General features: G+C 42.5%; 1 protein-coding gene across 3 annotated transcripts in view; it reads left to right on the forward strand.

Moving 5' to 3' along the window:
* Positions 1-13,232, forward strand: part of WAPL (WAPL cohesin release factor) — a 91,144-nt gene that overhangs the window by 28,568 nt on the left and 49,344 nt on the right. For 2 of the 3 annotated variants that reach the window (XM_006165496.3, XM_014582947.2), the window contains exon 3: positions 3,446-3,564. In XM_006165496.3, the coding sequence (XP_006165558.1) occupies positions 3,446-3,564 (119 nt within the window). The remainder of the gene's footprint in view (positions 1-3,445; positions 3,565-13,232) is intronic. The other variant, XM_006165497.3, reaches the window with a different exon arrangement.

Genomic DNA, 13,232 nt, shown 5'->3' on the forward strand with positions numbered 1-13,232 from the left:
TTAAAAGCATAACAAGTAGATGTGTTTTTCAGGCTTAAATAAACAGCTGTTTTGTTTTTTTCTGGAGCTGAATTATTGCTTATTATATTGAATATTAACAGAGGTGCCGGTTTAGACCCACAGGTGACTATCCAAAGGCATAGCATTTTAAGTGCTAATGATTGTGTCCCACGTTGTAAAGAACCAGTGTGTAGCCTGGGGAGTCTCGTGTCTTAGGTCAGCATGTGAGGGTTTTAAAGCGTGTGTCTCTGGAGCAGTGATAGTGAACATTGTGATGTGTCCACTTTGTAAATCCAAGTTCAGTAGAGAAACAGGGATAGGTCTTGGGTATTTAGAACTAGACCCATAACAGATGGTTGTAATGACAGAACCCACAGAAAATTAAAATGAATAATCCTTGTGGTTGGTTTAGAAACTAATAAACTAACAAAAAAAAATCCTTGGCCCAGCCACAGTTGCATGTGCTGCACTGCTCCCTGGGCTTAGGCTGGGCGAGTCCCCTCCCAAGGCTGAGTGCAATGGTGTGTGCTGTAGTCCCAGATTCTCGGGTGAGAGGCCAAGGCTGGCCTGGCAGCATGGTGAGACCCTATCTGAAAGAATTAGGCCTGGTCGTGTGTACCTGTGTCCCAGCTCCTGGGTAGGCTGGGACAGGAGGATTGAGATTGAGCTAGTGAGACCCTGTCTTTCTTTATTTACTTTTTTTTTTTTTGGAGAGATTTTCATTGTAGGGCGCGTGCGCTCGCCAGACAGACAGAGAGAGACATAGAGACAGAAAGCGAGAAATCACCCCCCAGGGGGGATGGTCACGCCGCAATCCCTTCTCCTCCATTCTCCTCTCGGGATCTTGGGCACGCACGCACACGCGCCCGGCGTGAGTTTTAAGCCACCGGGTCCGGGACACGAACCGCGGTCGACTACGTGGGAGTCCAGCGACATAGCCATCACGCTAACTGCTGGTTCCCTTTATTTACTTTTTGAGAGGTTTTTGCCTTAGGGTTTGTGTGCTTGCTGGAGAAAGAGGAGAAACAATGAGAGGTAAAGTGAGAAATCGCCCCCTAGGAGAGATGGCCACATCAGTCCTTTCTCCTCCACTCGCCTCTAGGGATTTTGGGCATTCATGCACCAGTGATTTTCAAGCTGTGGGGTCCAGGACTCAACTGAGCCGTTGGCCATGAGGGATCTAGCACTTAACTTCCATGCTATCTGCTGGCCCAAGACCCTGTCTTTAAAATAAACGTGCATGTACAGACACACACACACACACACACACACACACACACACACACACACTAACATTCTCAAACTGTCTTAAGTTCATTTAATACAACTGAGAAATGCTAGGTAAGTATTCACTTTTTTTTTTTTTTAACTATAGGGCATGTGCGCTTCCTGAAGACAGCCATAGACAGGAAGGGAAAATGAGAAAACAGCCCCTAGAGGGGATGTCCTCCTGCAGTCCCTTCTCCGTCCACCTCTTGGGATCTTGGGCATGCACGCGCATGTGCTCAGTATAGTTTTCAAGCTGTTGGGTCTGGGTCTGGGACTGAAACCATCCAGTTGGCCATGTGGGGGACTCAGCTGCAGTAACCACCAGACTGTCTGTTGGCCCCCAGTATTTATTCCTTTTTAATAATGAGGATTTAATTTCTTTCTCAAAATGATAGGCCCAGGAATAGCTAGAGATCCTCAAGGAGTTCAGTCTCCACCCATGAGAGACAAACAAAAGAAATAGGTTACTTCTGCTATAATTAAGTCATTACCTGACAAGGGCTTTGTGAAGGGGATTGACTGCATGGCGAGGAAGAGTATGTGAAAGCCTGTGGAATACAGGCTTCTTAACCAAATACAGTTTTTCTCAACAGTTTACTTATTTAAATAAAATAAAGATTTTGTCTTGTTAGGGTCATAGAATAAGTATCTTTATAGCAAATTAGAATTATAATACTTTTTTTTTGAAGAGAAATCTTTGCTATGGGGTGCATGTGCTTGCTGGAGAGACAGACAGAAAGCAAGAAATTACCATCTACAGGGTATGGCTACACAATCCCTTCTCCTTCAGTCCTCTCTGGATTTTGGGCATGCACCCACATGCACCCTGTGTGAGTTTTAAGCCACCGGATTCATGACTAAAACTGCGGTCAACTGTGTGGGGGGTCCAGTGACATAACCATTATGCCATCTGCTGGTCCCAGAATTATGGTATTTTTAAATAGAGATCTGCATGCAAAGTACAAGCCATCCTTAAGACTACTTGGGAATTTGCCTGATGTGGCCTAAAAATAATTTTGCTACATTAGAATCATTCTTATCTTCAAGATTAGAATTTTGCAGGGGTGTCCCTACGAACTCCCCACATCCCTCTGCAGAAAAGCCAAAATGAGAGTATTGTCAGAATTCTTCTCATGTCGTCTTGGATCTCCTGTGGATAACCTGTGTCTAGTCCATTGTGGTCTGGCTGGGCAGGACAGATTCGCAGTTGCTTTCTCAAAAGGATGGGTAACCCTGTGCCCTGCCTGAGCCCTTGCTCTGCCAGTTTACGTGAATTTTAGGGTTAGGCTTACTCGTATAAGCAAGTTTTTTTTTCTTTTTTCTTTTTTAAGGATTTTTGTTATAGGGCGTATGTACTCCCTGAAAGACAGGAGAGAGGGAAATTGAGACATCACTCCCTCCTTCCCCAGAGGGATGGCCGTGCCACAATCCCTTCTCTATGCCCCTCTCTGGATTTTGGGTGCACATACGTGGCCAGCATGTTTTTCAAGCCACCAGGGCTGGTACTCGAACCACTGAGTTGGCCACATAGGATCCAGTACCTTAACCACTACACTACCCGCTGGCCCCAAACAGCAAACAATTTTAAGGATAGGGATAGAGAAGTTTTCCTAGTTTTCTCTTTTTGTTTAGGTTGGGAAAAAAAGTTTTGAGAAGTAATCTAATCTTTTGTTTAGTTTTGTGTGAAGACCCACCGACCACTGAACTGCATCATACTGGGTCATTTCATATCATTTGCCCACAGAGCTGTCTCCTTTTCGTTTTTAAAACGTGCCCTTCATAGATGCAGGCTGGCCTTCTACAAAGGCCAACATGCCTTAGTGGGATTAGAGTGTAAAATACTGTCAAAGGCTAATCCCCTGATGTGTGTACATGTGCAGACTAAGCATGCCAGTATCAGTGCGCCAGGCAGTTAGTATGACCTTTGCAGTACAGTAGTTACATCCACACAGAACCAGCCAGCGCTCATACGCAGCAGCCGCAGGTACGTGATCTCGGGGAGGGCCAAGCAGGGATGAGAGTAGGAATTTGCAGTAATTGCAGGAGTACTTTGTCAGCTCTGTGTTGCTTTTATAACTTTGTTTCGTCTCCACAATATGTTAAAACATTTTCCTACAGGTTATCTGTTAGATAATTTGGAACATTAGAAAGCTAGTAGTTTTGATTACTGTTTCAGAAAACTTGGATTTTACAGAGGACTTGCCTGGGGTGCCTGAAAGTGTGAAGAAACCCGTAAATAAACAAGGAGACAAATCAAAGGAAAATACAAGAAAGATTTTTAGTGGCCCCAAACGGGTAAGTAAAGTGCTACTAGTGATACTTGTTTATTTATTTATTATTGGAGGGCTCAGCTGTTAATATTTCATTTGAACATTACTAACATAGCAAATATCTTTCAAGGGATATAGCTAAATAATTTTTAAAATGATAACCATTTTAACAAATTGTGGTAAACTGTATGTAACATAAATATTATTTTAACCATTTTCAAGTGTATAAGTCAGTGGCATTAAATGATTTCACAGTATTGTGAAAGTATTGTGTAGTCGCCCCATTATCTGTCCCCCCAATTTTTTTTTTCTTGCTATAGGGCATGTGCATTTGGTGGAGACAGCGAGAGGGAAAGTGAGAAAGCAATCCCGGGAGGGATGACCACACTGTGATCCCTTTTTGTGTACATGCACCCACGTGCCTCGTGTCGCTGGGCTCCCACGTAGTTGACTGCGGTTCGCGTCCCGGACCCGGTGGCTTAAAACTCACGCCGGGCACGTGTGCGTGTGTAACCAAGATCCCGAGAGGAGAATGGAGAAGGGATTGCGGCGTGACCATCCCCTCTAGGGGGTGATTTCTTGCTTTCTGTCTCCATGTCTCTCTGTCTGTCTGGCGAGCGCATGAGCCCTATAGCGAAAACCTCTCAAAAAAAAAAAAAAAAAAAAAGACAGAGACAGAGAGACAGAAAGCGAGAAATCACCCCCAGGGGTGATGGCTACACCACACTCCGCTCTGCCCCAGTCTCCTCTCAGGATCTTGGGCATGCACACATGCACACGTGCCTCGTGTGAGTTTCAACCATTGAGTCCAGGACTTGAACTGTGGTCCTACGTGGGAGTCTGGCGACATAGCCATTACACCAACTGCTGGTCCCTCAATGTAAATTATTTATTTATTTGTTTATTTTATTTTTTTAAAATTTATTTATTTTTTGGAGAGGTTTTTGCTATAGGGCGTGTGCGCTTGCCAGAAAGCCAGAGAGAGACAGAGAGACAGAAAGCGAGAAATCACCCCCCAGGGAGGATGGCCACGCCGCAATCCCTTCTCCATTCTCCTCTTGGGATCTTGGGCACGCACGCACACGCCCCCGGCATGAGTTTTAGCAGCCGGGTCCAAGACTTGAACTGCAGTCAACTACATGGGAGTCCAGCGACATAGCCATTATGCTAACTGCTGGTCCCTCAATGTAAATTTTTTATGAATAATTATTTTCACAGCAGAATTTGAAAACAGTATTGTTTTGCCTTCTTTTAGGAGAAAATCTTTATATATATATTAATTATTTAATTCCATTCGTTAGTATTATTATTTTAATCTGACCAGAGAGAGAGAGAAAGAAAATGTGAGAAAGCAAGCCACCTTGTCTGTGATTTGAACTATGTGGGAATCCTGTACCTTTAACCATCATGCCACCTGCCAGCCCCCAGGGAAAAATTTTTTTAAAACCTGGATTAATTAAAAAAAAAAAAAAAAAAAAAAACTATTAATGAAAGGTAGCTAGATTTTCCTATCTTTTTCAACATTCAGTATGTTTTATTATGCTGTATTAGTTGTAATGTATGAAGGAAACCTAACTGTACACATATCTAGTTGTGTTTCATTTTTTAAGAAGTTTATTTTCTTATTTGAGAGAGATGAACAGGCACCTTAGTCGGTTTTTATGTAGCAGTTCTCCCTTAAACTCTGTTGCCAGTCACAGGAGCACAGGTGTGCCCAGTGTGTTTAGTTAGACCTGGGCTTTGAACCTGGAACCTTCCCATATAATTTCCAGCATTCTGCTTGAAACTTGATGCTTGTGCCACAATGGCTGGGCCTGTAGTTATATTTAACAGCCCCTTCAGGTAATTCTGGATATTTTTCTTTGATATTAAACCTAAACTCCAAATGTGGAAGTTTCTTAAAGATCAGTTGCAAATTGGAGTCTAAAACCATGCAGGGACTGCCAGGTGGTATGGTGGATAGGGTGGCTGCATCCCACATGACCGACTGCATGGTTCAAGTCTCAGACCCAGCAGCTTGAAAAACATGCCAGGCTTGTGTACCCAAATCCTGAGAGAAGAATGTGGAGGAGATGGGATTGTAACATTTTCATCCCCCATGGGGAGGGGTGCTTTCTCTCTCTCTTTCTTTCTCTTCAGCAAGTGCATGCACCCTATAGGGCAGTTAAAAAAATTAAAAAATAAAAACACCATGCCAATGAACCTCATACATTGTTACATTAAAATCTGTTACTCTATCTGGAATTTTGAATGAGTCTATTTACCTGTTGTTTGTAAAAATCATGCATTGATCATTTGGAGAATACTGGTTCTGTACATCTTTCGTTGTACAGTATTACATTAATATCGGAACTCACCATAACAGTTTTTAAGAATGGATGGTCCCAGTGGATGGTGTAATGGTCACATTGCTGGATTCTTGTGTAGCTGACCATGGTTCGAGTCCCGGACCTGGCGCCTTAAAACTCATACTGTGCCTGTGTGCATTCTTGCCCAAATTCCTGAGAGGAGACTGGAGGAGAAGAGATTGTGGCATAGCCATCCCCCTGGGAGGTGATCTTGCTTTCTGTCTCTCTGGCATAGCCACGTACCCTTAAAAAAAAATAGTTGATGGTCCCAGACTTATGATGAGTCTACGATGGTGTGCAAGTGATATGCATCCAATGAAAAAACATGTCTGTGAGTCTTTCAAGTGAAGAGTGATGTTCCAGGAAAAAAATGGCTAGTTCAACTTGAAGCTCGAAGTGGTACTTTTTTCCTTGATATAACCTCCATATTTTGTATACAGAAGTGTTTAATGCACACTTACTATGTTACACGGATGTTAGTGTATTCGAGGGTTGAGATTTAATAAAATTAGTGATTTTTACTTGATCAGAAGTTAAATGAAACTGGCTTTTTACTTGTTTACTTATTTCATGAGAAAGACACACAGAAGGCAAGCCCTCCAACAGAGTCTTACACTGGGATTCTTCCCCAGCCTCTCCAGTCTGCTGCATGTGCTGGTTACCTGGAGAACCAGTCCCAATTTTCCTTATGGCTTCCACTGTGGTAGGACTGCCTGCTACCACTGCACCACCATGACTGGCCAGCATTTTATTTATTTATTTTAAAGAACTTTAAACATTGTGATAAAGCATGTGCATGTGAGAGACCCGTGTGACCTGCCACAGCATCAGGTCACGTCTCAGTCTCCTTCCTCCAGTCTTCCAGCCTGTCAGATCTTGGACACTCAACATGTGTGCCAACTCATTGCAGGCTGACCAGTCCAGGATTCGAATCCCAGCTGCCATGTGGGATCTGGCCTCTGGAGCAGTGTATTACTGCTGAGCCAAAGAGCTGGCTCCAGCATTTTATTTTTTAATTGCAGGCTCGTAGCAGTGAAGAGTGTGGCTACTAGTGTAGTTAGATAGAGGCTCTCTGCCTTGATGCAGGCCAAGACACTAGTGGGTTTTTCCACGTCATACCTCGGTACCATGCACGCAATGTCAACATGGCAAGGAAGGTGAGTGATACTGTAATTATGAAAGTATTGTTTCTCATTTTGTAGACACCTTGAAAGAGTTGTGGGTCTCTAGGGTCCATGAAAAGCATTTTGAGAACTGCCTATTTAAAGCATTCAAAACGTTTTATTAATTGTACGAAAAAGTTCAAATAGGGACCAACTTAAGGTGCAGCTGTAGAGTCTTGCTCAAGAGAAGTTGAATCCTACATGGTGATTGCTTTGAATCCCTCACCTGGTCATCCGGAAGCGAGCTGGGCACGTGCATGCTTGCCCAAGTTCCAGCAGGCTGGAAGACTAGAGGAAAGTGTTTGTCTAACACCAGACCCTGTGGAGGGCACTCACCCTTCCTCCCTCATATGCACATGTACACTTTATCGTAAACAAAGGAAAAAAGCTTTAAACAAGTTTAGCTATACAGCAGATAAGAAAGCAGTACAATGAACATCCATCTTTCTTTACATTGATTTCCAGTTGGCATTTTCTCATAATTGGACACACAGTCTGCTCCTTCCCTCTAGTCAGTATATACTGTTTAATTATGTAATTTACATATATTTATAGTATTAAAATATATATGGTGTCATATTTGAAAGTAAGTTGTAGAAAGTGCATTTCTCTTTTTTAAATGAATTTTTATCCTTGGGAGAGAAAGCACGTGCAGGTGACACAGGCACCCACCGGGGCTTTCACAGCACACCCTCAGGCTCAGCCAGCACAGTTACAGCGACGTGCCCATGCCCTTGTGTGTGTGTGTGTGTGTGTGTTGGGGAGCCTCAGGATGGATGCCGGGACCCTCCCAGGTAGCTTTAGATTGCATTACCGCTGTGCCACCACAGTTGGTTGATGGAATGTATTTCTTAAGGAAAAAGTCAATCTCATATCTAACTGTTGTTATTTGATTATAACACTTAAGAAAATTAATAGTATTTCTATATTACTATAAATCTGATGTCCAGTCCATGTTCAGTTTTCCCCATAAATGTCTTTCAGTTTGATTTTTCCCAAACCATTATTATTAAAGTGTAATGTTTCATTTAGTCTTGAACAGTCTCCTCATTTTTGAAAAGTTTCTCTTGTCACCAATTGGTTAAGTCCCAGGCTGTTTGTCTTATAAAGTACTCTACATTCATGGCCATCTGGTGGCATGGTTATGACAGCTAGATCCCACATGGCCAACTTGAGAGTTTGAATCCCAGGCCCGGTGGCTTGAAACCGTGTCAGGCACGTGTGTGTGTGTGTCCCCAAAGTCATGGGAGGAGAATGGAGGAGAAAGAATTGGGGCATTGTTATGCCCCTGAGGGGTCCTGTCCTACTTTCTCTCTCTTTTTCTTTCTCCTCCTCTCTCTCTCCAGGGAGCAGACACTCCCTATAGTAAAACTGAAAACAAACAAACAAACAAAATACCCACTTCACATTCAGAATTTATGTGGTTATTTCCTTTTGATGCCATTTAACTTGTTCCTTACCATATTAAGGTAGTGTTGTACAGGACATTGGAAAAACTTGATTAGACTCAGGTTAAACATCATTTGGTTAAAATTCTTCAGTTGTGATTTTGTGTGTGTTGTTTTATATCAGAAGCATTACATAGAAGTAGTTATTCCACTTGTAATTTTGTTTGACTACCTAAAGTTGTGATCACCAGTTTTTTCCAAAGGAAAGGTGCCTTTTTTCCGTAAGGAAATTTGCAGTAATTAGCTAGACACAGGGTACTAGTCTGGCACCATGTGGCCCTCTGTCCCCATCATTTTAACATCTACTGCTGAGCTTTGCCTACATCATTCCTTGCACTTGGAGTTGTAGAATGAAGAGTTTTCTTATTGTTACTTCCTCATTTAACAGGTGTAATTCACCAAAGAACATTCATCCTCTCTCCCTTCTTTCACTTCTCCTCTTCCTCCTTTCCCACAGCCCTGTAGATGCAGTAAGTTTTACTTATGTAATGTTTTTACTCACTGACACTATGCTGAGTGATACAGACCACACACAGAAAACATATTACAGCTGACCTCACTTACAGGTCAAATCGGAAGTCAAATATGTGGATACGGTGTTGGCTAGCACTGGTGGCACGGGAGTGCACACTGCTCCATGGTGCTAGCCCCACAGGAAGTCCCAGGTACACATGTTGGGGCCTCCTTGTGCACACCTACTGTTTGCTTGTGATCTGGGCTGCAGACTGTTGTTGAATGTGCCTCTCTCTCTCCTTGCCTCTTTCTCAGCTTTTCCTCCTACTCTGCTCCTTCCACTCCTTTCTGCCTCTCCTGGAAGAAATAATGAGTAAACTTAAAAACAGTAGCTGTTGAATAAAAGTTACTAGGAGTTGGGAAAGAAGGGAAATGGAAGTGTGTAAGTTTGCAGTTGTGTAGGATGAGTAAGTCTAGAGATCTAATATACAGCAGCAGGGCTGTAGTTAATAACATTGTAACATAATGCAAATTTGTTAGCAGAGTTTAGGTGCTATTATTAGCACACACACACAAAGTATGGAAGGCAGTAGATATGTTAATTTGCTTACTTATAATGTCACTACGTATATTTATAGAAAGCATCTTGTATGCTTTAAATAATGTGCAGTAAAAAAATTTCTACTTATTAAATGTATCATCATAGAGTTTGCCTATTTAGAAACATGTTGTTATAGCTTAGGCCCTGTGAGCCATTTCACGCCCTTTGTCCTTTTGCTACATGCGCTTGTCATCTTTGAGCAGTTCTCTCGCACAGGAAGAACTCAGGTCCCCTTGCACTTTACCTGTTTCATAGAATTATCCATTTCTTCAAAGACTCTTGGTTCTTTTTGTGGAAGCTGGTGTTAGAAATCAAGATCTGAATGCTAATTGTTTTCATTGGTTCTTGGCCCTTCAGACAAAGCTAGGAAATCTGTTGAAAATGAAGTCATTAGTTCATAGTGATAGAATTTTAGGTTTTATTCCGTAACAGCGTTACTATGAACAGTAAGTACACCAAGTGAAGTTTAAGCTTTCTTGGTGACTCTGTCCTTAGATTGTATTTCACTAAGGATGACCAGTTAGTTATTAGTAACCTGTTCAAGTTCCTTGAAAGAATTTTATCTCAACTGCTAATATTCCATATTCCGTTGCATTCATGTGTACCTGTTTGTGTTCTGTTGAACTTGGCTTTAAATTTAGTGTTGGGGTCACTGCTTTGCCACTCATGTCGCCGAGAAGGAAGTAGTGTTCGTGCACTTGACCTGGTTGCGGAGGAATCGGTTCGACCTACAGTGAATCAGGTCATGGCGGCCGAGGCGGCAGTAGACCTCTTTACTGCTGGGGAATGCAGTGTGATAGTGTCCGAGGAAAACCGAGAAAATGATTGCTGTCTCGGGAAGCTACGAGCGACGGGATTGAACTCGTGTGAGAGCTGGACTGTGGGGAAGCCCTGTCTTAACACAGTAGTCCTAACGTGCTATTCCCCTGGTAACTTAACTAAATGTTACAGTCATTCAATATATATTCATTTAGGATTCATGGAAAGCACAATTCTCCAAGGAAGTTTTACATCTTATGTGTCAAATATCCTGACAAGAAAAGAGAGAGGCCTAGAAGGGGCTGTAGGAAATGCCCTCCAGTCGTGCTGTTCTCTGTTGTAATAGAACCAGCCTTTTGTAGTTGCTAGGCAGGCTAGTGAGAGAATCTGGGTTTTATAGAATTGGTTCTTCTCTAATTCTATTAGTTTTAAAGGCATCCATGCCCCATTTCCAAGGGGTAACGAGTAGTAACTTCTAGTGGGAAGTTTTCACCCCTCTCTGTCAGTCTCTCATCCTGTTGACATTTGGACTGAGAATTCTTGTTTGGAGGGTGGCCCTGAATGTTGGAGGCTATTTAGCAGCATCCTGGCCTGTACACCCCATGTCAGTAGCACCCCCCTCCTCATTTGGATAATGAAAATTGCCTTTCCAACTTGACCTAAGATCCCCGGGGAGTACAGTGTCGCCCTCTTCTGTTGGTGTGTGTACGCGTGTGCTTGCATATATAATGCGAGGTGAATTCAGAGAGTAAATGTACCCTTCACTGCTAAACATTTCAGATTGTACTTTCTTTTTTCTCCTTGAGAGATTTTTGCTATAGAGTGTGTGTGTTCGCTGGAAAGACAAAGTGAGAAATCATCTCCCAGGGGGATGGCAATATCATGATCCCTTTTCTTCCGTTCCCCTCTCAGGATTTTGGCAATGCATATGCCCAGCATGAATTTAAGCCACCAGGTCCAGGACTTGAACTATATTCGACTCTGTAGGAGTCCAATGGTGTTACCATTATGCAAACTGCTGGTCCTTCAGATTGCACTTTAACAAACAAGCACTCTCCTGTATGCAGCAGAATACCCATAAAACTGGGAAGTTAACACTGATGTAATCATATAGGCTAATCCACAAATACTATTCAAATTTCACATTTTCCCACTAATGTTCTTTACAGCAAAAAAAAAAAAGTATATTTTTACATCTTTTAAACCTGTGGTTCCCGACCTTTTTGGGGCTGGTTTCACGAAATATAGTTTCTCCATTGCCCCAGGGGCTAATATAGGGGAGGGCTTGGGATGATCGAAGTACATTACATTTATTGTGTACTTTATTTCTATTAGGATTACATTGTAATATGTGAAAAAATAATTACACAATTCGTCATAATGCACCCGCTTCCCAGTGCTAGCCTTACTGCCTCAGCTCTACCTCAGATTGTCAGGTGTTGGATTCTCATAAGGACCATGCAGCCTAGATCCCATGCATGCCTAAATCACAGTAGGGTTCGCAGTCCTGTGAGAACCTAATGCCACTGCCGATCTGACAGGAGGCAGAGCTCAGGGTAATGCAGAGGATGGGGAGCGGCTGCAGACACAGGTGACACTTTGCTCTCTTGCCTGCCCTGCAACTCCTGCTGCGCGCGGCCTGATTTCCTAACAGGCCACAAACTGGTCCTGGTCCTGGACCAAGGGTTGGGGACTGCTGTGCTAAACAAAGAGCCCATGATCCAGTCCAGAATTGTACATTGTATTCAATCGTCCTACATCTCTACTTCAGTTTGTTATAACTTTTGTGTTTTCTGGTCTTTTCATGGCTTTGACCTTTTTTGGGGGAGAGCTTTTTAAAGAGAGACAGAAAAATCACCCCCATGGGGGATGGCCACGCCACAATCCCTTCTCCTCCATTCTCCTCGTGGGATCTTGGGCACACACGCACACGTGCACGGCGTGAGTTTAAGCCACCGGGTCCAGCACTCCAACCGTGGTTGACTACATGGGAGTCCAGTGACACAGCCATTACGCCATCTGATGGTCTCCATGGCTTTGACGTCTTTAACAAGTTAATGCCAGTTATTTTGTATATTGGCCCTCAATTGGTTTGTCTGATACTTCCTCAATTTTATTCAGCCATTTGTTACTATAACTTATTTAAATGATACTACCTCAGCTATTTCAAGCTCGTCCTGTACTTTTGCATTCTTCATGCCACCCATTTTTCTGAGTACTCTTGTTTCTGTTTTGTGGGAAAGGCATTTAGAAATAACATCTGGGCACTAGGTAAGGTTATTTCTGAGGTATCATTGCTTCTAGACACTCTGAATAAACAGCTATGAAATCTGTAAAGGTATAGTATGCACTCTCGCACACTTAGAGACATGTGTGTGTTCTTAGTCATTATACCTATATTTAGAAACATGAGTTCATACTGATACTTTGAATTTTAGTTCAACACCACGTTTTTTTTTCTCTTTAAATTTATTTATTTTTTACATTGATTCACTATACATCATTATAGCATACAGATGAATTTTCCATCCAAAATACACTGTGTATTGGCTCAATCAAGCACATCAGCATACATGTTATCAGCAAAGAGTTTTCCAATTCTTATGTTTTATATACTTTGTTTTTCGTTTTGCCATCCTTGATTCCCTATCCCTCACCCTCTGCCATGTCCCACCCTCCTCCCACATTGTCTCTGGTATCCATGGTTGCTCTCTTTGCCTCCCCCCCCCCATTTAATTGATTTGCTCATGAACATTTATAAATATATGAAATGCCTCCCCCAGCCGATATATACCTATACATGAACCCAAGTCTGACTTTAGGCATAAACCTCAGTGAGTAGAATGAACATGTTATAAAGTAGTACCCAGCTGGGGCTATATAGCTTACTGCAGTCATCAAATATGCATTTTTTAAAAAAA

The sequence above is a fragment of the Tupaia chinensis genome, unplaced genomic scaffold (genome assembly GCF_000334495.1).
Source record: "Tupaia chinensis unplaced genomic scaffold, TupChi_1.0 Scaffold143923_1, whole genome shotgun sequence".
NCBI classification, from domain to species: domain Eukaryota; kingdom Metazoa; phylum Chordata; class Mammalia; order Scandentia; family Tupaiidae; genus Tupaia; species Tupaia belangeri.